Raw genomic sequence first — 26,621 nt, forward strand, 5'->3', positions numbered from 1 at the left:
GCAGTTCTGCAGGGTTCTCAGCGCTCTCCCACCCAGGATGTGAGCTCTGGGACGTCCCCATTCTACTGAGGCTCCAGTGTCCCCTGGTGGATGAAGGAGAAAATAGGATTTTGGTACTTACCGATAAATCCCTTCCTCCGATTCCACAGGGGACACTGGACACCCACCCTGCGCTGCTCTTCCTGCATTGTTATTATTTCCAGATTCAGATGGTTGTTTGTAACTGTTGTCCGATTGGAATGTTGGTTTGTTTTTTATTAACCTTCTTTATATATGAATGCTGTGGCTTCTCTGTCTCCTACTCCTTACTTTCCAGCTCCAAACCGGGCACAGTTGTTTAGACTGACCTGGGGGGCGGGGTATAGAGGGGGAGGAGCTAGCCACCATTCAAGTTTTTTTTATTAAAGGTGCCAGCTCCCGGCTAACCCACTTCTATACCCCATTGTACTGAGGCTCCAGTGTCCCCTGTGGAATCGGAGAAAGGGATTTATCGCTAAGTACCAAAATCCTAATTTTTTGGAGTCCGTTAAGGTGAACGCTACAGTGTTTCGTATCGTAACAGCCACACCATTGGGTTTCAGCGAGTCTGATGAAAACCTTTTGGAAGACAATGAGGTGTGGTTAAAATTTTTAAAAGAGCTTCTTAAAAAGGAGCATGAAATTATTATTTAGATTATGAATTGCTAACAGGAAGAGCACGGATCTTTTTGGAGGGCTGTTAATTCTTTGGTGTTGATGGAGAGGATTTCAGATGCCATATTGTGTTTTATAGGTCAGTTTCACGTCAGGAACAAGTTGAAGATTTTGGGCAAAATTTACTAAGCGCGGGTCCTAAACCCCGGCGGTTTGGTGGCTGGTTCTATTCTGTTCTGTGGCTGGTTCTATTCTGTTCTAAACCCCGGGGGTTTGGTGGAGGTTTTGCAGCAGTTTCTAAATGACAGCCCTATGCTATTCTAAAATGTGTTTTGACGGCGGTTTTGCAGCAGTTTTGGCCTTAGTAAATCTGCAGATAGCAAAACCGTCGCCAAACTCACAGGGTTTAGAAAAGAATAGAACCCGCCGTCAAACCGCCGCATAGTAAATTTTTCCCGTTAACTGAATTTAGTTTGGTGTTAAGAGTGTGGAAGGGGGATTCCTGGCATCACCTTGCCAAAGAAAGAGGACAGGGGACTTGTAGGGAATTACAAGGGACAGCAGCGGTCCAAGGGCCTGATTCAGCAGGGATCGCAATTGTAACCGGGTACCCAGAGCGGCTGATCGTGCGTACTGCGCAGTGCATGATAGCATGGCGATCACACTGTGATTGCACACGCAGAAAGAAAGCCATCGCAGAGGGAGTGAGAAGACGTCAGGATTTGGGGGGTAGTGACTGGGGAGCGGTCGGAGAATCGTAGGCGTGCCTGTCTGTTTGAACGCCGTTACATGGGCATGCATAAATTAGCATATTTTCTCAGTACACTTGCGTGCCGTGATTGCAGCCGTGATCGCAATAGCGATCCGGTGATGAATCAGGCCCCAAATCCTCTACAGTGTGGGAGACGGGTCACTGACGCTAGAACCCTAAATTGGCCGAGGACTAGTTTATATAAGGCCAAAATGAGACTCAATATTTTAGGCTCGTTTACAGACTTTACATACTGTATATGAATAAGGTGTTCTACGTATACACCTGTTCCTACTGGGGGCAGGTTCCCAGGGACATGGGGAGGGCTGGGGGCCTGGGTGCTGGTGACCCCACCCACCCAAAGTAAAAACTGACAAAAAAAAGCAAACAAAAAGATATAAAAATCCAATATACACAGGATAAGGGCCTGATTCAATAAGGATCGCTATTGCGATCGCAACGGCAATTACGCACGCAGTCTCACTGCGAAAATATGCTAATGATTACAATCGTAATGCCGTCGCAGCCAAACATAAGGACGCCCACTTTACCTTTCACACATCCGTAATACTGCAAAACCATCGGTACCATGGAGTACCATCGCAGCCTCACGCACACTTGCACAAGCTCTGACCTTACTCAGGAATTGCTAACCTCAGCACACGCAGTGAAAGCCCAAGCTGTGTACGGCATCACAGGGGCTAACTTATGCACGTCCCTGTAACGGCGATCAAACGCACTGACACACCTGCGTTTCACTGACCACCCCCCCCCCCCCCGTCACACCCCCAAACGGTCCCTTCCTGTCAATCACCCTGCTATGGGTCTGCGTTGTCTCTACGACCGCAGTCCCGATCGCAGCGCAGAACGCATCAACCGGCCGATTGCGTGCGTCATCGCAGTTGCGATCCGTCATGAATCAGGCCCTAAGTGTCTTTATTTGCCGTGTAGGTGGGTACGTGGGGAACAATGCTGATCTTAGGGTGACGGCTGCACTAACTAAACTACAAAATGAATGTGCAAAGTGTGTAGTATAGCAAGTTACAAAAAAATAAATATAAAAATGACAAGAGCATTTGGCTGGTAATTGGATAACATGTCCTCTGATGTCTGTACATAGGTACCATCTAGCATCACACACACATACACATATATATATATATATATATATATATATATATATATATATATATATATATATAAACAGGACCCAACAATGAGGACATGGAGGGCAAGTAAATAAATCATACATTGGGAAACAAAAGAACTTTAGAACGTCTTAATATCGGAGGGTGGTCATACAACAGTGATGTAGCTTTGATAGATGGAATTGGTATTTTCAGATACTTTGCCGCAGTTTAGGATAGATCCCCTCATAAATGTCCGATGCCCTTAGGAGGCAATAATTAAAGCACTCTAGTTTCTACGGAATTTTTTTGGCTTGACTGAGAAAATTAAACCTTTGATTTTTGATGGTTCAATGTACACAAACTTTGTTTAAGGCACAAATTATTACAAATATTGTATGAAATTACCTTCAGGCTGTGTGTATAGGGTGTAAATGAAACAACTGAATTTTATGTTTGTACACAAACTGTGTTTGAGCCACAAAATTATTGAAAATATTGTATAAAATTACCTGCAGGCTGTGTGTATAAGGTGTATATAACACATACATGCATTCTGTGTGTATATTTGGGTCCCATTCCCAAGATATTTTATTATGATATGCAAATATTCCAAAATACGGAGTATTCCGTTACCCAAAATACCCCTGGTCCCAAGCATTTTGGATATCGGAGACTCAACCTGTATATCTTTTTTTCATTTATTGATGACTGGTTCTCACTGCGATGACAGCCCTACATATTGTGGTGCAACAAAGATTTGTTCCCACAGTAATTTACACCATTTAATAGGGAAATCCCCATTTACAGTTGTAGTGATTTTAGTGTAAAATATGTGTGGTGCTACGAAACAGAGATCCCAGTGTTTTACCAAAGTCACTAGAGAGCAATCCTGGTATACATGGAAGTTACAACCTTATAAGAATATATGGGATTCATTTTATTCTTATATTATTCCGTCTTTTCCATTTCACCACATCCTCATTTTTCTCTCTATTATACTGCTGAGTTGACTCCAATCTGTATTTTAAATTCACAGCGTAATTGGTGATTGCAGTAAGATCTATGTTTAGATCAGTTATTGATGACTGAAATCCAGTTGCGAATGAGCCCGTCTGGGCCATTATTGGCCATTGTAGCATAAGGATGTTACCTTTAGTACGAGCTGGATACTCTTCAAAGCTACTTTCTTGGTCTGAAGCCAGTTGGGGAGATAAGGGAATATTACGTGGGGCGCTGGGTTTTTCTTCTCTGGTAAAGTATTGGGGCAACCTCAGAGGGTGCACATTTATTGTGACCGTACAGATTGTCCAGTGGCAGACCTGAAGCTTCTGGTAGGTAGATCTGAGAGGATGGGTGCTGGGTTGTCACTCGCATGATATCATTTTTCTGTGTTTGTGACTAGCCTGATTAGGGAATTGAAAAGTTTCTCGTACAGATGCTGTGGTTAGTGCACGTCTGTACCCTGATATTTTAGTTAAGCGTCTGTGGCAGAGTCTCCAAATACATCAGCGGTAGTTGCACGCAGCTGCACACCCACAGTGCAAGACGACGGCCGTCCACAGGTCCCCCCCCCAGGTTTGCCTGAGAGGCTCCAAACCAAAAATGTATCCTTTCCTGAGATAGTAAGAGGCGTCAAGGCAGGGAGATAGGTCCTTTAAACACTGAGTAAATCCAGTTGCTTCTGGAGTTGAACTGGTCCCATCACTGGAGATGGACGAAAAGATAAACTGTCCAGGGCTTGCTCCCGATAGGCAACGTCATCAATGGCGTAGCCTAATAGAAGCCTATGGGCTTCTTACCGGAGACTGATTGCGCATGTGCAGAAGGACTACCGGGTCATAAACCCAGAAGTCCTCTCTTTGCAAGGGAGAACTCTTATTGGAAGAGCTGTCCCTTGCCTAATCAGAGACCCGAGGCGGGAAGAACTCTGCACAATGCAAACAGTGGACAGGATACCTCTCAGCGTCCCAGAAAGGCGCAATTGCAGTCTAAGCTCTCTCTTACGTCACCCCTTGGTGATACCAGGGAACTTTACGTCTGATGACGCGAGTGTATTTAAGGCCATAGACAAAGAGCTCCAGACAGAAACTTCTGCCTTAATACATAGCCAGGGCCACAGCCTAAGAGACATATAAAAACCATTTCACTGAATGAAGCTCTTACCGCAACCCCTTGTTCACCAATAACTAATATAAAATAAGATCCTCTCTCTGGCATCATCTAAAGGGAAATTCCTCGGCCTTTGTGATCTAAGCAGGAACCAAAACAAAACATAAAAACAACTCAGCGCTTTGAGAGGTTCAGCAGCTGGGGGAATGCTGATCCTTGTAGTGCCATATTGGATGATCTTGGGGGCCTCCAGATGTGTTGTCTCTCAATTTAGAAACACACAAGTATATGACTCAAAGTGGTGCTATTATTATGTAGTGTAGGAGACGCCTTGACGTGGCTTTTCATATGTTTGCAAATGAGTGTATCCGAGTTCTCTGTGTGTTATTATTGTGTAGGATGCAGGTCTCTCTTGCTGGCCCATTACAGAGTGCTGGGTGAATTGCTGTTTTTTTTTTCTTGTCTATAGATCACCCCTCCCTTACACCCACCTGTGATGGGCCAGGAAATAGATTCTGAGCAACTTCCATTCCGTGCATCAGTGATCAAGAACAAAGACAGTACAGTGATAGAGACTTAAGGACAGGTGGGGACGAAGGGACTGGGAGTGGAAGATGTGTACCGTGCCCTGCCAGTTTTATAACCCTGAGAAATGTGCCCGGCCCTTAACTGAGCGCCCCACTGACCATCAGGTGGAAGGGGGAGGGTGGGTGTGTTACAGACTGGGCAATGGGCAGCCTTTAGTGCAGAATCAGGCAGTGAGAGGGGTCGCCACCATGTTTGTGATGCCCAGTGCTTATACATTCCTGGGAAACGGGAAGATGGCAGCCTCCACGGAGTGAGGACAGGTGTAAGACACTAATGGAACTTGTTATGAGCATAATGATTCCGGGTGATGATTTCCGCTCGTTGTGTCTGCTGGGTGATCAGAGGAGAGGAGTCTCAGCAGGTCAGTGTGTGTTGCTGGGCCTGTTATGGGCTGTGAGATCTGTATCCTGAATAACAGTCCAGAGGCCCCATAGTCTGGGCACATAGATACCGTAAAGGACTGTACCCTGCTGACATGGGGAGGGGGGTCTTTCAGCTACTGTCATAGATTCTCCATAGCCCTGCCCCACTTTGCTGACATGGGGCATCCCATGTCAACTACCTGTTGACATGTGGTCTCTAGTTTCCCCCTACAGCTGACATGACACCTCACCAGTTCTCCTCATACTGAGGTTCCTCTCCATAAACCCAGCCCCCATCTACCGACATGTATCCCCCTGCCCTCCATCCTCCTCAGCATACCTGGGGTGTCCCCAGGCTACCACTTTACTCCACTGACAACCAGTCTCCCCAGTACCATACCCTCCCTCTGATAATATCAAGTCTCCCAGGTACCCCATACCCCTCAGCTAACATGGTAACCCCCCTTCTGCTGACATGTATCCCCAATTCCCAACACCCTGCTGTAATGTATTCCCCATACCCTCTCTACTGGGTCTCTCCATTTTCATACCCTACCGCTGCTGATGTCAAGTCTCCCCAGAAGCCCATACCAATGCGATTTCATGGTAACTCACAGTCCCCCAGAACCCTTTGCTAATTCAGTACATCACCCCTGTTACCCCAGCCCCCTCCCCATCTGCTGACATGGAAGATTCCTTACTATGAATTGGGGGTCCTGCTGTGTGGCTTACAATGATCAATGGTGTTGAAACCAGCAGAGGTGTCCAGAAGGACGATGATAGAGAATTTGCTGTAAGTAGATTACTTCCCCACTTTTGAGAACTTATACTAATAGTCACATAGCACCAAAGCAGATATAAGCATCTCATACAAAGATATGGGACTCGTGTAGCAATATACTTACAATTCAAATTCCACATTGTATGTTGCAGGAGTCTTCTCATTCATAACTTCCACAGGATCCCACCTCAGTACATGGATCATGTTGTGGGAATCGATGCGGACGTTACTGGGGGCAGACAGATCTACAACAAGGAAATCATGTATATATGAACTACTGAAAGAGATTAGAACTATACAATAATGCACATGGTATGAATACAGGCACTGTTGAATAGTGCAAAGTAACAGGACCTTCCAATACTAGACTTTCCTCTTACTAGTGTTCATTCTACCACCCTGCACCTGTCACAACCCGTGCAGTTCCTCTTTCCATCCTGGGGTGTCGCTCTCTGCTCTGGTGCTTCTAACATACTCATCTGAAGCAACAAACTTCTGATATACAGACCAGTGAGTCCTAGAAGCACCAGAGAAGAGAGTGACACCCCAGGCAGGAATGAGGAACTACATGGGTTGTGACAGGTGCAGGGTGCTAGAATGAAGACTACTCTACCTTCTAAACCATTAGGATATTTCCAAGATTCCCATATGGATTGCTCTTCTGCTCAAACCTTAAAGAAAAGGGTCGCAATCATTCACTACCTTTCCCAAGATGTAGATCCCAGATATTTTATCTGTCTGGGAATGTTCTCTTGTTGGATGGAATTCCTCTTGCTATATAGATTCAACCAAACAGAAGGGGGCGCTGTGATTTGGCCTACAGGCAAGTTTGGCTATTTAGGAGGACAATCAACGGTCCTCCTGGAACGCAATCGTTCTTGGTTCCAGAGCAAGCTCAATGTTTCTAAAATTCTATTTAAGAACGTGGTATGGCAGAGGTTCCCAAACTCCGCCATTACACTCCAAGTTTTAAGGGTATCCGTGCTTGAGTCCAGATGGTTAAATCAAATTGACCGAGGTACTAATTAAGTCACCTGTGCTCAAGCATGGATATGCTTAAGACGTGGACTGTAGTGGCAGAGCTTGGGAACCACTGCAGTATGATTTTACACAAATAGACAAATTTTTTTTTAATATTTTGAGACATCACAATAAATGAAAAAACAAGAGATATGGTAAGAACTTACCTTTGTTATCTCTGTTTCTACGAAGTCCATAGGGTCCACAGGGTTGACCTTGGGGTATAGGTTGGGAACCAAATCCGGGCACCACGCAGTTAAAGCTTTTAGCTCCCAGGATGCACTTGGGTCCACTCTCCCTATAACCCCGCCCCCCAGCCAGAGGCACCTCAGATTGTAAGTAGCCAAAGGCCGGAGGAGGAGAGAAAAAGAGAGAGAAAACTGGAACACTCTAGAACCATACTCACAGAAAAGGAGACGGGAAGCCGGTGACCAGTAACACAGCCCATATGAAGCCAGGTGCGTCAGGGCGGGCGCCCTGTGGACCCTATGGACTTCGTAGAAACAGAGATAACAAAGGTAAGTTCTTACCATATCTCTTGTTTTCTACTTCAGGGTCCATAGGGGGTCCACAGGGTTGACCTTGGGGATGTCCCAAAGCAGTTCAACCAAGGGTGGGGACGCTCCTGTGCTGAGAGGAGAATCCGTCGCCAAAAAGGAAGCATCCTGAGAGGCAAAGGAAACCAATGCCTAGAACCTTAAAAAGGTATGGACAGAAGACCACGTGGACACCTAGTAAGGCAAAACAGCCGAGGCGCCACGACGAGCCGCCCACGAGGGTTACACGGCCCGAGAAAAAAACAAGCCTCAACGACAGAAATGCCCACCCATGGGTAGGCCCCTGAGGAAGACATACGAGGCCATCCAGTCAACATTTCATTATAGGCCGGCCATCGTTTCCTGTTAAAACCAGAAACCGCAGACCACCAATAAGGAGTCCGCTTACCATAAGGAACTTGAACGGATCACATAAAGCCAAAGAGGCCGGACCACAGTCCATGAGGCCACAACAGCCGAGAGGACTGGGAACTGAATGGCCATACCATAAGTTCCAGAATAATATGGAACCTAAAAACCACTTTAAGAAGAAACACAGGGCGAGAGCAACTCACACCCTGACATGATGCCCTCCAGAAGAGGGAGCCACATGAGAACGCTCCCCATTCAGACACTCTCCTGGTTGATTTAAACACCCTGAGAGAGAGAGAGAGAGAGCTTAAACAATAGACCATGTAATGGCTATCACAACCAGAGGTTCCATTGACTGTCCCCGGAGGGAACAAAGAACCACTACTAACTCCCCAGGAGTCCCTAGGGAGGACAAGTGGAGACATAATCCAGAAAACACTCCAAAGGATGAACTGGATACCAGAGCGGAGCAATTCCATATCTTAACCATACCGACAGTGTAGAGATCCGCACTGTCAGGAAGGCCAGGCCAAGGGTGAAACCCAAGCCAGCTGGAAGGAATGCCAGAATATCTGGAAATCCTGGACACCGGAGGATCGTATCGACAGGTACGATACCATAAGAATTATGTATGCCACAGTCCGTGGCAGATCCCAGCAAAGTCTGGCCTATCTGCTCTAAACATCTCAATGAAGACAGAGCCAGGGAAGCCCGAGGACCACAGTAGGGGCGCAGTTAAAGACAAGCGATCCAGATCCAGGGAAAAACAAGGACCCTGAGACAACAGGTCCAGATAGTGAAGCAGTAGGAACGGAGCATCGAGGAGGAGACTCCGAAAATCTTAGTACCAGTGATGTCTGGGACGACCTGGAGCCCCCAGAAGGAAAGCCCCTCCGTCTCGAATTAAACTTCCGAAGACCTCGAGGAAGAAGGGAGACCGGAGGACACAGGTACACAAAGTGGAAGGACCACTTCACTGACAAAGAGTCACTGAAGGTAGCTTCAGTACTCCTAGAGCTGGACTGTAACACCGGTAATGTGTGATCGAGTCAGAAGGCCATGGGGATCAATCCCCTCAGGGAGGCCCCCTCTGCTCACCAGGAGTTGAAACCTCTCTTGGAGAAGAGACTAGTCCCCGGGATGCACGCCGTGACGGCTGAGGAAGCCCGCTTCCCAATGGAGAGCTCCGGGAATAAACACCGCAGAGTTGGCCAGGAGAAGACCCTTGGACTATGTCAGAATGGGTGACATTCCTAACATTGCCACCCAACTACCAGTGTTGCCTAGATGGAAGCCACTGTTGTGACACTGTCGGACTGAACCTATTCAGGTTAACCGTGACAAATGGGTTAGGCCAGAGTGAAAGTCCAAGACAGCTTAAAGTATCAACAAGGTAAGTGGCAGGGCAGAAGCGACAGACGTCCAACTGCCCCGAAATGAATGCGGACCAGACACTGTCTTTAGCAAAGAACACCCTGGACGAGATGGCCATAGCCACCCGGACAGAGACCAACTCGCCTCCGTAGAAAGTATCATCGTTCGAACAGCGATCCGATGAAAAAAACTCGATCCATCTGGAGGGGAGTCAATTATGGCAAGGCCTGGAATGGAACTGAGCACATTCCACCCTACCAAAAGGTAGACACTCTGGTAGACCGCGCATCACAAAGAGTAATGACATATGTCGACTGCGTAGATATCCGCACCCTCGAAGTTGAAGAGTGGAGATCTTGTCTTACGCCAGAAAAATTCTCAGATTCTGAGAATCCAGCAGTGCTCCCAGATGAAGAAAACCCTGTGAGGGATGCAGGGAGGACTTTTCTGTGACGAGAAGAAGCCCCGGTTATCCTGACCTGGCGGTAAAGTACCTTGGTGATCCTGCTAAAAGTAGGAGACCGTCCAGAGAAAGGAGCATTCGGATACACTGAACAGGTGAACTGTCAGAAAATCCATAAAGCTGGTAAACCCCGGTGGAGTTGAGGACAGCCCCAAAAGGCAGAGCCCGAAACTTACAAGTGTTGCTGTGGCACAGCAAACCTGAACCCATGCTGATGAGAGGGCTCTGTATGTACCCGTAGGTACGTATCCTGAATACTCGGATATACCATAAAATCCCCAGGTTCCAAACATCGGATGATGGAGCATGGACGATTCCACCTGAGTCAAGGCACCGTTGGAATCTGATTCAGGGATTTGAGACAGAGTATAGGCAAAGGAGGACCAGTCGGTCACCGCCCCAAAAAGAAAGTAGAACAACCAGTCCCTCACTGAGATAGTGAGGTTGGCCGAAATAGCTCTGCTTACCACAAAGACTGTATAGCTTTCTGGGATTGTAAGGCCCTGATCAGTTCTGAAGAAGGGCCCGTGTACCAATGCCTGTGAGGAGGCTGCATGAGCAATGAGAGGCCGTTGAGAATCAGTACCTCACTCTGGAAATTCCCCAGATGTAGACCTGTCCCGTCAGGCTGAGGGTATATCCTCAGGTGTAGAAACAGGGTCGTCCGGAAGTCCAGGACTGCTCGGTACTGGATATGGTGGCCCCCGTGGAGGCCGACAGCCTAGGAAAAAACAGGCCTTTAGGCTGACCCTGAGGACAAAAAGACTTAACAGAGTTAGTCCGAATGTAGTGGGAGTAGCTAAAGACGGTATCTCCCCATTAGTGATACTGCCAATGATGCAACGATCTTGTCAAGGTCAGGACCAAACAAGAACTTCCCCCTGGAAGGAGTGTGCACCTCTGCTTTCCCATAACGCAGCCATAGGGTACTGCGGCGGATACAGACGCCGCCGAAACCCTGAAAGTTAGAAGACCGGCATCCCATGAGGTAATCCCACATATGACCACTGCATATTTTGTGAGCGGCAAAAAGATATTTGAACCTCAGACGTGTTGGAGGGGAAAAACGTCACAAAAGCATCACCATGCGATGGCCATGGTAGGACGGGCAACAGGGCCTGAAAACGAGTACATTGATTTCAGGCAAAGTTACCACCTACGGATCCGTAAAATTCGTCCAGGCCGGGATGGGAGGCGTATTAATGCCTGTAACCCGATGATTAACATACAAATCCATCCCAGAAGGGGATTTCCATTACTTGTGAGGACCCTCAGGGAATGGGAAACAGGAGGCCTTTGTGACTCCTCGTATCTGGGGACAGCCAGACTCCCGCTATGAGATCCACCCGCTGGGCAGAAAACGGGAGATGTATGATACTGGTGCAGGATCGACATTCTCTATATCCAGAATGAGCCTGGCTACCAGCCCCAAAGCAGGGATAATAATACTTGAGATCGGCTCCCCCCCATGTGAGAGGGAAAGAGCCGAATATACCATCCAGTTCACGGCAGAGCCACTGGTCAGTAACCACAGGGCGTATATCACGCCAATTAGTATTTCGTATAAAACGACATCCACCAGGGTGGCCGTTGTGGTAATCCCTGCAAGGGGAAAGACAGACCGATGTGGTATCGGAGGTAATTCATGTACTGTGAAAAACCCCGGCAGGGAGCGATAGTCTGTGACACAGGGGTAAATTGCAAGAAATTGCGAGATACCCCGAGTTCAAAAGGGCAGTATGGTGAAGTAACTCCAAGCGAGTGACGACAATGGGGCCCGCCCGGCGATCCTCAAAGGAGAGGATCCTGAGAAACAACGCCCTTTAAGGGGGTCGTGCAAGGGGCCCGGCACCAGATGGTGCCGCATACGTAAACCTTTCTGAGTTAAAATCCTCCGCACTAATTCCTGCAGGCTATGACTTGCAGGATAGCAATAATGGGTGCAGTATCGTGTGCAATCTCCTGGTCAGATATATCTGACTATCTTGACGGAAATATTAAGCAGCGCCATACCGGTCCTGACTGACGCTAAGATTAGCTGCAGGAACCCATTATCAGCGTACGCAACTCACAGTTCCATCTAAAATATGGCAACGTGCAGCACGCAACAGTATGTGACAAACCTCACAGATATTAACAAATATATATATGTGAGGTCTCAGAACCACCCCAGGTACACCTGTATTAGGGCAGATAAAGAAAAGGGATAGATATACACTGACAGGTGAGAGAAAAAGCAGACAGTCAGCACTAGCATAAGTCACATACAATGCAGAAAAATATATATACATACATAAGCATGACATATAATATACTGCACAATGTCGCTACATTCAACTGCCCAGATTCAGTGTCTGGGAAGGCTATAGCGCTGTGTACACTCACCCAAAATGGCCAGGTACGCAGGGGGACTGGGCTCACTGACATCCTAAGAGTTCTGCAGCACCACAGAGAGAAAATGTCCGCTGGAGACCTCAGAAGAAGCGTGGCCCGCGGAGGAAGCAGCTCAGCGACGCCAGACTGTAGTATTGAAAGGCGCGCTGAGCTGAGGGGAGGAGCCGCTAGACAGGGAAGGCTTCCTCCCCTGGCTAGCAATTAACCCCCCGGGATGCCGGCTCCCGCTGCCGCTATAATCCCTGGTGGGCTGTGGACACGCGGGGTATGCCTCCATGGAGGGGGAGCCCGCCGCCACCGCTAGCGCCTCCGGTCTGTCCCCAGAGACCGGAGGCATAAGGCTGCATGTACACGCGGGTCACCGCAAGCGGTGACCACGCGACTTACCTGTCCCCGTCGATCCGGCAGCAGCCCAGGGATTCCTCCAGAGCCCGGCTAGTACAGACTCTGGGGTCCCGCTGCGATCCCCAGATCTGTACTGGCGTCGCAGCGCCGGCGGGGTGTAGGAGCGGCAGCTCAGACGTCCATTGGACAGTCTGATGCTGCCGCTCTGAAGAGTAGTAAAAAAAAAAATAATAAAATAAAACTCTTTTAAGCTTAGGGGCTGCTAAGCAGCCCCCCTGCAGTAACGGTGACCCGACTCCGGCCGGGCACCAACTTAAACTGAGGTGCCTCTGGCTGGGGGGCGGGGTTATAGGGAGAGTGGACCCAAGTGCATCCTGGGAGCTAAAAGCTTTAACTGCGTGGTGCCCGGATTTGGTTCCCAACCTATACCCCAAGGTCAACCCTGTGGACCCTATGGACCCTGAAGTAGAAAGGGTTTAATTTGTTTTTAAGCAGGATAAAACATCTGGTACTCCATCTTTGTTCTGATGGGTCTGTTTGATTCCAACCCTCCGCCCAACTCGCTTTAATTCCCCTGAATGGAAGGCTTGCAGAATTCATACTTTCGTGTCTTCAAACCGCGCATGGTGAAATTGAAGCACGATGTGAAAAGAACACTCCTGGGGAATATGTATACAAGACCAATCACGTTATCAGCAGCAAAAACGTAGATGAATGAAAGTATTCTAGTAACGTTGTCTAACAACCCTCATTATTATACCTCATACTTTATTACTGTACTGCAGCAATTTCAGTCTATAAAGAACTAACGGCTAAATGTCTGTTTTAAACCCCATAGTTGTGTGTGGTAGAAATTTGCTGATAACATTAGAATCACCACCCCGGCTAGTGAACTGAATGTTTTTCCTCTCACTTTATTTCTGTTCCTATCTTCCTGAATTCACATGGCCACAGAAATGTGATTGGGGGGGAGGGGTCGACATTTACAGCACTAACCACCTTAAAGTGCCCCCTGTCACCTACAAAGGGGGCTGAAGGCAGCCGGAGAACTAGTAGAGAGCATTCTAGTGCATATTGCTTCAGCCCACAAAATGGCTGCCCGAAAATGTGCCTTAGTTGTAATGCAATGAGACTAGGATGCACCAAGAGACTGTGCTGATTAATTTGATATGTGCCACTTGTATATCTGTGTGCGACTGAGTCCTATGCAGTGGCTGCGGCTTTTTTCCCCACACCAGGCCCCGTTGTGCTTGCTATACAGTCTCAGTCGCACACAGGTATACACGTGACATATCACATTAATCAGCGCACTCTCCTGGTGCTTCCTGGCTGCATCTCATGGCGACTAATGCTGGTTACACACTAAACAATGTGTACCCAGCGTGATATCGCTAGCGATGGGACCCGATGCCAGCAGCAACAGTAATAACGATATTGCCCATCGAACCTACATGCAGGTCCGATGGACGATGTCGCTGATGACGCGCGGAGTTGCGCATAGTCAGTGACGCATTGCATACACACTGGACGGTATGAACGATTTGTCACTCCGATGCATCGGAATCGCCCAAATCGTTGATAAAATCGTCTAGTGCGTGCCCATCTTAAGACACAATTTTTGAGAGAAAAAAACAGCCGGCTCTAACATAGGCGCACTGGACCTGGCGGCTCTCTCGCGGCACATGGCGTATTGATGTTAGATGTATGAGGACACATCTATATGCTTTTGTACATAAGCTCTCTGCAGCGCTAATATAAAGAGGAATTTCAACTAAACGGATCTTCTCACTGATAAATTCCCACAATTCCGCAAAAGACAAAAGGTAACATTTATCAGAGTCACTGTGCATTTATCCTAAATGATCACATAAAATAATCTGTAGTCAATAAATCATCTCTAAATATCCATACATTTATACATTAGGAGACCATGGGGATGTAATAAGCAGTACAATAATCAGGGCACCCCAGCGGATAAAAGTTCCTAGTAAGGGGGTGATTATTACAGTTGTACAGATGTTTGCAAATATACAAGGACACAAGTTAAATACTTCCGCTCATAGTCAGTCTCAATATGTTTAGGCACATCCCTAAATGCAGAGGTCACTGATGCAAGAATGACAAGTGCAGCATTTGTGCCTTGTTTGTGAAGACACAGAAAATACTCAGACAAAATACGGAAGTCACATGTAACTAACCCTAAATACGTGCGCAGCTCGGAGTGGGGTGGTTAACCCTGGACTCCACACTATACGGCACTTGTACTGTATGAACATCGGTGACTCGTCTCTCGTAACAGCGGGGGACGCAAGTTCCAGATACGTGCATCGCAATGTACTGGCACAAGTTGTGCGCTACGGAAAAATTCCAAAGTAGGAAATGCTCTTGCGTTAGCCTCTATATTGGGCCCGGAGTGATATATTAACTAAAGGTCCAGTGTTCTTCCCAGAAATTTTTCCAGCTGGGTGGCATCCAAAAGTGCGTGGGGGCCTTCGCAATTATGCGTGCACCGGGAAAAGGGGTATCTCCCTTACCAATCCGGCCCGACAGGTCTCAGGCTGCTTCCCCACTGGCTCTCAGTCAAAAGTGCCCATTATGCAGTGCCCCCTGTAGTTATCCCCTTTATGCATTGCCCCCCTGTAGTTTAACTTTGCCCTTATGCATTGCCCCCCGGCTGAAGTAGTGCCCCTATGTAGTGCCCACAGACTGGTCCCTTATGTAGTGCCCCCAGGTTTAATAGTGTCCCTTATGCAGTGCCCCCAGACTGGTCCTGGCCCCAGCTCCAGCCCAGCCCTTACCTTTACATGACGGCCACTCCCGCTACCTCCCGCTGACTTGATCTAACTAGATCCAGCAGGCGCGCGGGGCAGGCTCCTCACGTCGTGGGTGACATCATGACGTCACCCGCGCAGTGCATCACTGGGAACGCTGGCCTCTGAAGTGATCGGAGGCTTCTTTAGCCTCCGGTCACTTCAGAGGCCAGCGTTCCACAGCAGGGGGTCGGCGGGGAAAAGTGCCGGGCGATGCGCCCGGAGAAAACAGCCTGGGGAGAACACTGATTTTAATAGATTTAAAAACCGAACACCATTTCTTTAGCTAAATCACACATTTACTAATACTTAAAGACCAAGGGCCAGATTAATTACGGATCGCAACTGCTATAGCGATTACGTACGCAGTTCAACTGCAATAATATGCTAATCCATTTGCGATCACAATGCCACCGCTGCACTACATAAGGACGCCCACCTTACCTTACACACATCCATAATGTTTAGCAGGACTGCAAAACCATCGGTACCATCGCAGCCTCACGCACACTTGCACAAGGTCAGACCTTACTCAGAAATTTCTAACTTCAGAGCACGCTATGAGTCCTCAGGCTGCGTACGGCATCACATTGACTAATGTATGCACGCCCCTGTAACGGCATTCGAACGCACTGGCACGCCTGCGTTTCGCCGTCCACCAATCAATCACTCTGCTATGGGTCTGCGTATTCGCACACTGCGATGTATACACATGTGCAGTATGTAACAATCGGACGATTGTGTGCGTATTAGCAACTGCCTTCCTTGCTGAATCAAAAATGTAAAACTTGTCTGTTAGTAAATATGTAATTTAACCCCAGAAACACAACATCAATGTCGATATTAAATTAATTAAAATTGACATTTATTAAATATACCCTAAAGTCTCTAAAAGACATATATACAGAAAGGATCTGGCAGGTCACGTTGTAGCTCCCGTGCACTGTATAACATATAGAAAACGTCACTTATTTTTCGCTTGCAGCTCATAAAAATGAGCAACGCTTATTGGAATCACGCAGGGTTACAAGGAATCCTTGCGGCTTAATTGAAGCAGCCCTAATGTTTCCATTCTTTCGCGGTGATCATTTAACCGCCAAATAAAATACAACACAAATCATTTACTGCTGTCTTCATGTTGTAATAAAGTCATTTTACAGTCAGTAAGTACCACAATACGGAATTATATATAACCGTGCATCCATTAGACACAACTCCCAAAATGGAGGAAGAACGTTCTTACAAACGCCTGGCGTGGTTTCATCACCTCCTGTGCGCCTAACAATGGCGGCCAAGGCTCCTTTAGGATTTATAATTCTATATCCAGTTTTATCAGTTTCTGGACACTGTGCGCGTGATATTTATGGATTTTACGCGATTTATAAAGGTTGATTTTATTCTAATTAGTTCACCATATGTATGTTAATTGAGTGGACTTATGGCCTTATTCAGAGACTGACTCTAACTGCGTTTCCCTGCGCAACGCAGCAGCGAAAATATGCAAATGGCAGCAAAGTTTACCTGAGCATAAAGACACCCAAAGTGGCCTTCTCACCTGCGTGTGACTACACATCCCTACGTAAGCCAGGGTAACATCGAAGCACATCGGCGGCCATCTTACCCTTGCGGCAGGTCTGACCTGCCGCAGTCTTGGGTGCTCTTCTGACGCGCAGAGCTGCGTATGTACTAGCAGTGGCTAATTTATTCATGCCGTGTAACGGCGTATAAACAGACACGCCTGCGTTTTTCTGACCACTCCCCATTACCACCCCCAAAAGCTGGCAGTCTGTCGCTCACTTGGCGATGGATTCCTCTGTGCGTACGTCATCGCAATGTGGTCGCAGCGCTGCATACGTATGCGCAATGGCAAACAATCGCTCAATCCGCGTGAAAACTGCATTTGTGCCAGTCTCTGAATTCATACGCCCTACCATTACCCATCATCGGACTGGCGAGGGGCAGACGTCCATTGTCCCCTCTGATTAGTCACAATACTTTGGTAATGTAAGAATTACTGATTGAAATTCATACACAAAGTTTACTTATATTTACACACCTTTCAGTTTTAAACCATCAGACAAACCATCGATGGTGAGCCACCAATGGTTTGTGTTTTATACATGTGCTCTCGGCTCCTGCTCATCAGCAAAATGCATTTTTGTTTCACCATCAGGTTCAGCCTTCGATATTATTCCATCGCTGTCTGGCCATTAAAAGGTGAAACCACTCACCATCGGCCGTTGACCATCAATAGTCAATGGCCAACACTACAGCAGACATGATGCATTGGTGTGAATAATAATATAAGTCCAAATATTGTACACCAGCACTCACTCACCGGGCCTGCCTTTGGAACCCACCACCCACTTGGCCTACACCGCTGTTCAGTGTGCAGTAGATTTCACAGAAAAGGGACACGACCCAGTCCCCAGGGTACACTTATTTTTTTTAGTATCCATGCAAGTTGAAGACCAGGATTAGTCCAGCCCGGCCACACACTGACCTTAATAGTAATTACCCCCAATAATCATTGGTCGGCAGTATAATTTTAAGCGCACAGGCCATCAGGATTTGTCCAACACTACCATGGGTGGACCCACTAGGAAGGCGGAAACCATAGAACTTTTGCTTAGTGTTATCAATGTCGGGTTGGACATCAGAAGACGACAGTTAAAAACCATCGATGTTCCCGTTACGATGGAAGTACGTTTTCCTTCAAATTGTGTTTTTTCTAAGATTACCAGCCATTGGATGCAGCTTTCCGATGCCCACCCGATGGCTGGATGTTATATCCAGCTGCAGACACCCGGAAGTGATGTCAGCAGCTGAGCTTATGCTCGCCTATACAAAGCTCTGACTGTTTCTGCGCACAGTATAACCATCGATGGTTACAACATCACATGTTTAGATCAGCAGTTCTAGAGAGTAAAAAATTATTTTTAATACAGGTAAGATCCTGCATATTCAATCAGAGAGCCGACTGCTGACACTCACTTGCACAGGGCAGGTACTTTCTTGGCGCTGCAGATGGGACTGTTGGCAGTGAAGATGTACTAGGAAAGAGCCGTAGGTGGGTAACAGAGATACAAGTCTGGCCATGTCCCTGGATGTGGTATGTAGCTCCAGTATTGCTGGAGAGCCTCAGGTTGCCTACTTCTAATATATAGTCTCATCCTAATCACAGAGATGCAGGATGTTTTAGCATTGCAGTGTGTCAGCCAGAAAGAACCCGGATGGTGCTATGCTATTAGACAAGCGAAGAAAAGCGCAGTATTTCATCGTTTAATAAGTGGCCAGCACGCTTGCTGCTATGGCAGTGGTGTTATTAAAACAAAAGGTGCCACCGGACAAATCTCTAATTTCTCCACAGACTTTAACACATTTGTAGAAGTAGTAATGACCCCTTCACTGTTTCATACATTTTACACACAGCACCTGTTTCTTGCAAATAAGCGGCATGGGTATGAAATACCGGCGGCTGTGTCCTGATGCCACAAGCCCGAAGGCTGAAGATCCCGACAGTGGAGGTAAGTAACCAAACACTCCCCCTCGCCAACTTCCCCAAGTATCCCTTAGGGGTGCCTAACCCTAACCTTCAACTCGGTGGTGCCTAATCTCCCCCCTGCTGGTGCCTATCCCTACCCCCCTTCCCCACACCCTCAACCTAACCCTCCCTGGGTGGTGCCTAACCCTAACCCCCCCTTACCGGGTGGTGCATAGCCCTAAGTCCCCCCGGAGTTGCCTAAACCTTACCCTCCCTCTGCGGCTAACATCTAAGACGGGCCTGCTTACCTTCATTTGAGAAGCCATCTGTCGGGATTCTGGCTTCGGGATTTCGACGTCTATCTTTAGTCCTGTCGGGATTTAGGCTGACGGCTTCCCAGCCGCCGGTATTTTGACTACACATTCATAAATGCACAATCACATGCTCTGAGACTGAGCAGCTGAATGTTTTTACTGCAACTATCTTATATATAATCCTACTAAGGCCGGTATCTAATTAGCCCCGAAGTCCGGCCTGATTCCGGCACGAATCGTTGTTCTTTCTTTCGGAACCTGATGTGTCCAGAAATATAATCCCTGAAAAGTGCTGTGTTTCTGCCGCCACAAAGCCGAAAGCACATAGAATCTGTGAACTTGCTGTATATCACAGATCCTATGTGTTTTCGGCCAAATAATCCTATTTGTTCGGCCGAACAAATAGGATACGGCAGAGGTTTCCAAACTTATTTGAATCACGGCGCCCTCGAGTATCAGCATGGTTTTCACGGCACGCATAAGCCAAATGTTTGTTACTGAGGAATTGAGAAAACAAAAGTTGTAAGCATCTGTAGTAAAGTGAAGTAAATTGTACTAACCCGTCTTCCTTAGGGTCAGTTATATAGTGGTGACAGGTTTGAGCTTCTGTTTGTCCACATATTTTCAGTGCATTGATCAAAAATAAATTGATTTGGTACTGGACCACCAACCTGAGGAACCCATGCAAGTATCCCAAGGCACCCCCCAGGATGCCACGGCGCACCGTTTGGGAACCACTAGGATACGGTGATTAATAATAAAAAAAAAAAAAAAAAGGCGAAAACAGGGATATTACCATAAATCACCATTTTATGCAGGCGAAAATATATTAGGGCTAGTATACCGGTCTAATGTCCGCGTCTCTGACATGCTCAGTAGGTGTGGGAAATCTCAGGGACTGCCATCACTGGGGCTGAATGAATTCAGCGCACTGTTAGGTCAACTAAAGGATTCTTCTCGCACCCTCCGGACTAAACAGCGAGGCGAATTGAATAGCTCTGGGACCAACTTCCCGATGCTATTCACCTGGTTCTGAACTGAATTGCCCCCACTGACACTGGTGGGGTGGGTCAGACCAGCTGTCATTAGCTGCAATGTAGCTGTTACTTAGTAAAGGTGTTTGGGGTTTGGTCCTTTTGGTTTATGGGCAATCTCACAGAAGAGGGATTTTATAATCGCTCTCCCGAAGCCTCGGTCCGGCTCCCGTATATAGCACTGTGCACATGTGCAGTGTCAGATTCTCAGAAGGAATCTTTCACAAATGTGATTGAATCCTCCGATACCCCAATATAAGTTGCAGGGACAGCTGTTAGCAATACCGCTGTCCCTGTGAGTTACACTTAGTACATAGTGGAGATAATCATGTAAAAAATTATTATTCCAGCTGCGATGTACAATACAAAAAATTGTGGCACTTCTGTGATTTTATTTACATTTTTTTGCATTAAAGGTTTTTATTAAGATCTCTGTAACAGAAATCAGAATACGTCCACGATTTTTAGTACATATGCCCCTTAGGGGAAGACTCAATTCTGTGCGACGTTGAATAGTGCTGGAAATGAGTTCCCAGAGCTATTGGCCGCGCTGTCACCCCTAGAGGATTTCTGCTCGCACCCTCCTGAGAAGAGAGCAGAAATCTGACTAAACTAGTGGCGCGATGCTGGTTGCGGACTTAGCGATTGCGCCAACAGCATCGCCACCGGCATTAAGTTGGAGAATGCAGGGGGCCACGAGTAAACACCCGGCATTAGGCGCCGTAAGCTGCTTCTCCTGACTTAAGCGCAGGGCACGATGGGGACAATTCAATGGCTCTGGGAACTCATTCCCGGCGCTATTCAACATTGCACTGAATTGAATCGCCCCCATAGTGTCAATAACCCCCATACAGTTTGACAAAAATATACTGGTAGGTTAATTGGCTCCCCACAAAATGTGTAAGTATGTGATAGGGAATATAGATTGTAATCTCCACTGGGGCAGGGACAGATGTGAATGGTAAGATATTCTCTATAAAGCGCTGCGGAATATGTGTGCGCTATATAAATAACTGGTAATAAATAAATATTCTGTTGCACTTTACAATTGGAAACATTTATAGAACAAAACAGGCTTACCTCTATGTCTGTCTGTTAGTACCCCGTTTTGTTCTATAAATGGGGAGCAAATTAACCTACCAGTATATTTTTGGAGTGTGGGAGGAAACCGGAGTACCCGAAGGAAACCCACGCAAGCACAGGGAGAATATACAAACTCCACACAGGTAGGGCCGTGGTGGGATTGGTGCTGTGAGGCAGTAATGCTAACCATTACACCGTCTGTGCTGCACTATATAAGAAACTGTTAATAAATAAATAAAATATAGATTCTGTAAATAGAACCACTCATTTACCTGCTGTTTTTATAGTGTGTATACAATCAGGGATGTAGTCAGGAAGCCGACAGTCTAAATACTGACCGCCAGCTTCCCAACTCTCTAATCCCGGCGTGGTACTAATGACAGGCGTCGAAAACTCAACGCCTGTCATTATCCATATGCTGGAAGACCGACGCCCGGCATACCGAACGAAGGTGAGCCGGGTGCGGACAGTGGCGAGGGGAGGGTTAGGTTTTAGGGCTCCCAGGGGGACTTAGGGCTAGGCACCCCCCGGGAGGGTTAGGCTAGGGGAAAGGGGGTTAGGCACCCCCTGGGAGTCTTAGGTTTAAGTGGAAGGGAAGGGGGGGTTAGATTTAGGCACTTGGGGGGGGGGGGGAAGGGTAGGGTTAGGCACCCCTAAGGGTTAGGGTGTAGAATTAGGTTAGTGATACTTACCTTTGGATGATCAGGGTTTTCACCCTTGCCGGGCTGCAGCTGTCGGGATTTGTAGTACCTACTACACCCATACAATGATACTTATAGTGTGTATACAATGACACAGTTTATATACAGTGCATACAATTATTACAAGGCTTACTGAGCTAGAATAGAGTTTTTAGTGTCCAGGGGACAGAAAGACAAGTCTATTTATCAGAAGGTGTTAAAACCAAAATCCTGTGAAAATGATACCAAGAAATAGAAAAAAACCCACTATAAATAATATATATATATATTTTTGTATATTTTAAGATTTTTCTTTATTGAATCTGCACCTGGAAGCTGGAGAGTGGGGTCCAGGCTTAGAACGCAGGAGTAAGCATGTTCAAAGAGCCTCCGACTGGCCGGTTATGGGGTAACTCTGTGCTCCATGCTGCCGGCCAGTATTTAGTTTTTGTTAAATAGCCCCGTAAAGTGTTTCACTATATAGTGACAATAGAAAATACGGTAAGTCTTTTCGTAGCTGTCTGAAAAAGACCCCACATTTGTCCACGTTTTATTTATAATATTGAATGAGCCAAGGTTTCCAGCAAATGGCACCCTGTCATCATTATAGAGTTACCACCAATGCTCCTGACCTTGGGCCCGTTTTAGAGGTGGGTCGGTAATGAGGGTTGCAAAGATTACCCGAGCATAGAGACGCCCACTGCTGCCTTCTTACGACGATGCATACCAGCGTAAATATCGATAACATTGACGCACATCGAGCGGCCATCTTGCCCTTGCGTCAGGTCTGACCTGCCGCAGACTCTGCATCTCTCCTGACACACAGAGGCCTCTCATTGCTGAGTATGCAACCGCAGTGACTAATTTATGTACGCCCATGTAACGGCGTTCATACGGAGAAGCAAGCCCGCGTTTTTCTGACCACTCCCTCCGCCACCAAACCCAAATGCTGACAGCCTGTCACTCACTTTGCGACATTCATAAATGTAGTGTAATCGCTGCCCACACGCAGTGCGGCCTATACACTTTCGCAATGGCACAAAAAAAAAAAATCGCTAGAGCTGATTAAACATTGCATATATCCCTGAACCAGGCCCTTTGGTAGTACGCTGACACCTCTGAAGACTTTCAGATCACACCTCCAGCTCACCCACAAGGTTACTAAGAAAAGCCACAAACACCACAAGTCGCTGCAAACTCACAAAGAACTGTGACAGGAGTCTCCAGCTGTTTTTGTAGGACTACATACCTCACAGGAGAGACTGGCAGGACACACTGGGAGTTGTAGTACCACCACAACAACAGGAGTGAAACACAACGTCTTGGGAAATGTAGTATACTGCTCTGTAGAAATGCTAATAGCACACTGCTGTCATATATAACATCCACTGCCCAAACTATAAATATATATATATATATATATATATATATATATATATATATATACACATACAGAGCCAATCTGCAGTGGTGCAGGGAGACAGGCCCTGTAGTGGTCCGGGGGAAGCACTCACCATGGGGAGAGGTGGAGGCAGGGTGCAGCAGGGTGAGCAGCACAGGGAGCAGGGTCATAAGCCGCATCTCTTCTCCTGCTGCTGCGTGTGTCTTCTACTAGAGCCCGGCACTGTGGAAGGCTGCCAGGGGGCCTAGTGTGTGCCTGGCCATAACATTTCTTCCTGCTTCCCTTTTGGCCCCTCCTTTGCTGTAGCCTGTAACCCAGCCAGGGTATCCCCTTCCCGTATGTCTGACTCTGACTCATCACCATTCTCCCTGCCCTGCAGCACTATTCTGGGAGAGGACATGGCTCCTATAATCCAACACAGTTGCTGCAAAACTTTTTGCTTTAGTTTACTAATAAAATAAATAATCCATTGGTGTGAACGTGTGCAATAATTCCAGGAGTGTTGCAGATCTGTAACACTCCTGGAATTATTGCACACGTTCACACCAATGGATTATTTGGGCTGCTCTATAATGTCGGGGGCAACACCTGGGCACAGCCAAAGTAACTTTGGGGGCATATGTATTAAACATTTTAAACCATGCTGCTATTGCATCTCCTGCTTCGCCGTTTTACGTCGAGAAGCAGGAAGCTATGAATGTATGTAAATGTCAATTGCTGTAGTGGGGGGGGGGGGGGGGCAGAAATCTCACTCCTCCGCCCATTTGTGCATGTCCTGTATTGTATATCAGCCTAGTGCTGACGCCAGATGTCATGGCTTCCTTTTGCATGTTCAAGTTTTGGAAAAATAACTCTGCAAGATGTAATTTTTGCAGCACATAATCCTCAAATGACTCTATGGGCGGTATTCAATTGGGGGGGGGGGGGTGCGAGCTGAAATGGGCGAAAAGTTACTTGTTTGGGCGCCCAAACAGCACTTTTCGCAAGCGCGCCCAGCACTTTGGTCTGGGGTAGCTGTTTTACGCTGCTAATCCCAACCACTTTGGGCACGATCAGCGCGAAAAACAGCAACAATTGAATAGCACCCCGCTATCTCCCATCACTTTAGACAGGAGATCGGGCGCACTATAACAATTGAATACCGCCCTATGTTAAGTGTACAAGCGACCAAGGCACTGATCCAGTTAGACTGTTCGTGTGTGTGAGTGCGGCAATGTGCCGCACTTACAGTAGCTCTGGACTCACTGATGTTGTTTGCAACCCAGTAGGGCTGTGTACAAAAATCCACCAGTTCGGGGTGAGAGAGGGCGAGATTAGGTGCCGTTGCAATTTACCCACCTTGTGCTTAATGGAATCGACTGTTAACTCAACTTGTCTATCGCACAAGCTTTTATTAACAGAAAGCAGTCTCCACTGGATAAATATCTGATGTCTGCACAGACTTCCATTTTGGAGAAGCTGTAAAACCACTGAGAAAACACCAGTTTGCAGGAATCTATGGATTTGTTATAGGGAAAAGGATTGCCACCTAGCAACAGCATGTGGGATAGGCAGCAAGCCTCCTGAAAATGCTGAGACACAGGAGAGTGAAAGAATTTTCACCTCCTCTACCTGTGTACAGCGCAGCTCGGGGGCGCGCTTCACGTGCACACTGGTGTCACGTCCACGCCCGCAGTTAACTAAGATTTTTCGGAAGCGCGCTGGTGGCAATCCAACCCCAGAGTGTGATGGTGGCATAAGCAAACGCAGGGGGGGTTTCCGTCTGCCTGGAAACCCCCACTCCCCAGACAACACTATGACCACAATAGAAATAGTAGTATAATAGAATGTTACTAGTGCTGCATGTTGTTCTCAGTATCACAAATGAAATAATTAGCACCACCTGTGGATGTTTTAAAATGTGTCAGCCAGTAATAAATATACCTGTGCACCAACTAGAAGATGTGGAAAACATGCAATGTTAGGGGTGCACTGCTACAGACCATCTATAGGGCTAATTATTAATACTGTATAATAATACACTATCCAGTACATAAGGAGACCGATATGTACATATATGTCCAGGGCAGTGCTAGGTTCTTCGGCCGCTCCCCCAGACTCCCAAACTTGCTCCAATGCTCTGGAATTGTGCCCACATCTGACATAAAAACATTCAGCTCAGACAGGATGGCCCTACTGCCGCATGTAATGGCTTACTGTGATTGCTGGTCCTGTATATGCTGGGATAATTATACACAATACACTTTGTATGTAACATATTAAAGCTGGATAAGTTCTAATTATGCCCTTTTCGTGGACAGGCCACACTCACTCTAAAATCAAGCATTTGGAAACCCCCCTCTAGAAATCCTGCATTTGCCACTGGGTGGGAGAGAAAGTAAACCTTTATACCTGATAAGTCTTATGGGGCATGCACACTAGACGATTTTTATGAGTGATAACGATATCGTTACGTTCATGTCGTTCATACCATCCAGTGTGTATACACTTCCCAATGTCAGCACTCCTGCCAGGTCCCGCCGCAGATGATATCGCCGCATAGCATACACACATCATCTAGTTTGTATTTGTATGCGGCACTACACCTTTGCTTGTAAAGAAAAAATGCTTCACAACAAAGAACGATTTTATCGCACTGTAACATACCATACACGATACGATATGCACCTTGCGAAGCGGTGGGGGATCCGACGGACGACATATCGGGCGGTCCCCTCGCAGGGTGCGATCGGGTGGCCGACCGCCCGATATGCCAGCACCCCCCTCCCCCACCCGCATAGCGCTGCATGTGATCGTACATTGCATCCCCAGATCAACTGAACCTGCAGATAGATCTGGAGGTGCGATGTACTCACCAACAGGAGCGCGCTCTGTCCGATATCATGCCCATACATGGTACGATATAGCAGCTAAATCATACCTATACGTCGGATCGGCTGCTATATCGTGCCTTATC

General features: G+C 47.1%; 1 protein-coding gene across 1 annotated transcript in view; it reads right to left on the reverse strand.

Annotated features, from left to right (window-relative positions):
- The window catches only part of LOC148453791 (interleukin-10 receptor subunit beta-like), a 42,635-nt gene extending 18,653 nt beyond the window's left edge, over window positions 1-23,982 (reverse strand). Inside the window, exons 1-2 of the mRNA XM_088461675.1 lie at window positions 23,778-23,982; window positions 6,479-6,599 (exon numbers count right to left, since the gene is read on the reverse strand). Coding sequence (XP_088317801.1) covers window positions 6,479-6,599; window positions 23,778-23,844 — 188 coding nt within the window. The 5' untranslated portion in view covers window positions 23,845-23,982. The remainder of the gene's footprint in view (window positions 1-6,478; window positions 6,600-23,777) is intronic.
- Window positions 23,983-26,621: the final 2,639 nt, after the last annotated feature.

Source organism: Taudactylus pleione, unplaced genomic scaffold (genome assembly GCF_031769625.1).
Source record: "Taudactylus pleione unplaced genomic scaffold, aTauple2 ptg001086l, whole genome shotgun sequence".
Taxonomy (NCBI): Eukaryota; Metazoa; Chordata; class Amphibia; order Anura; family Myobatrachidae; genus Taudactylus; species Taudactylus pleione.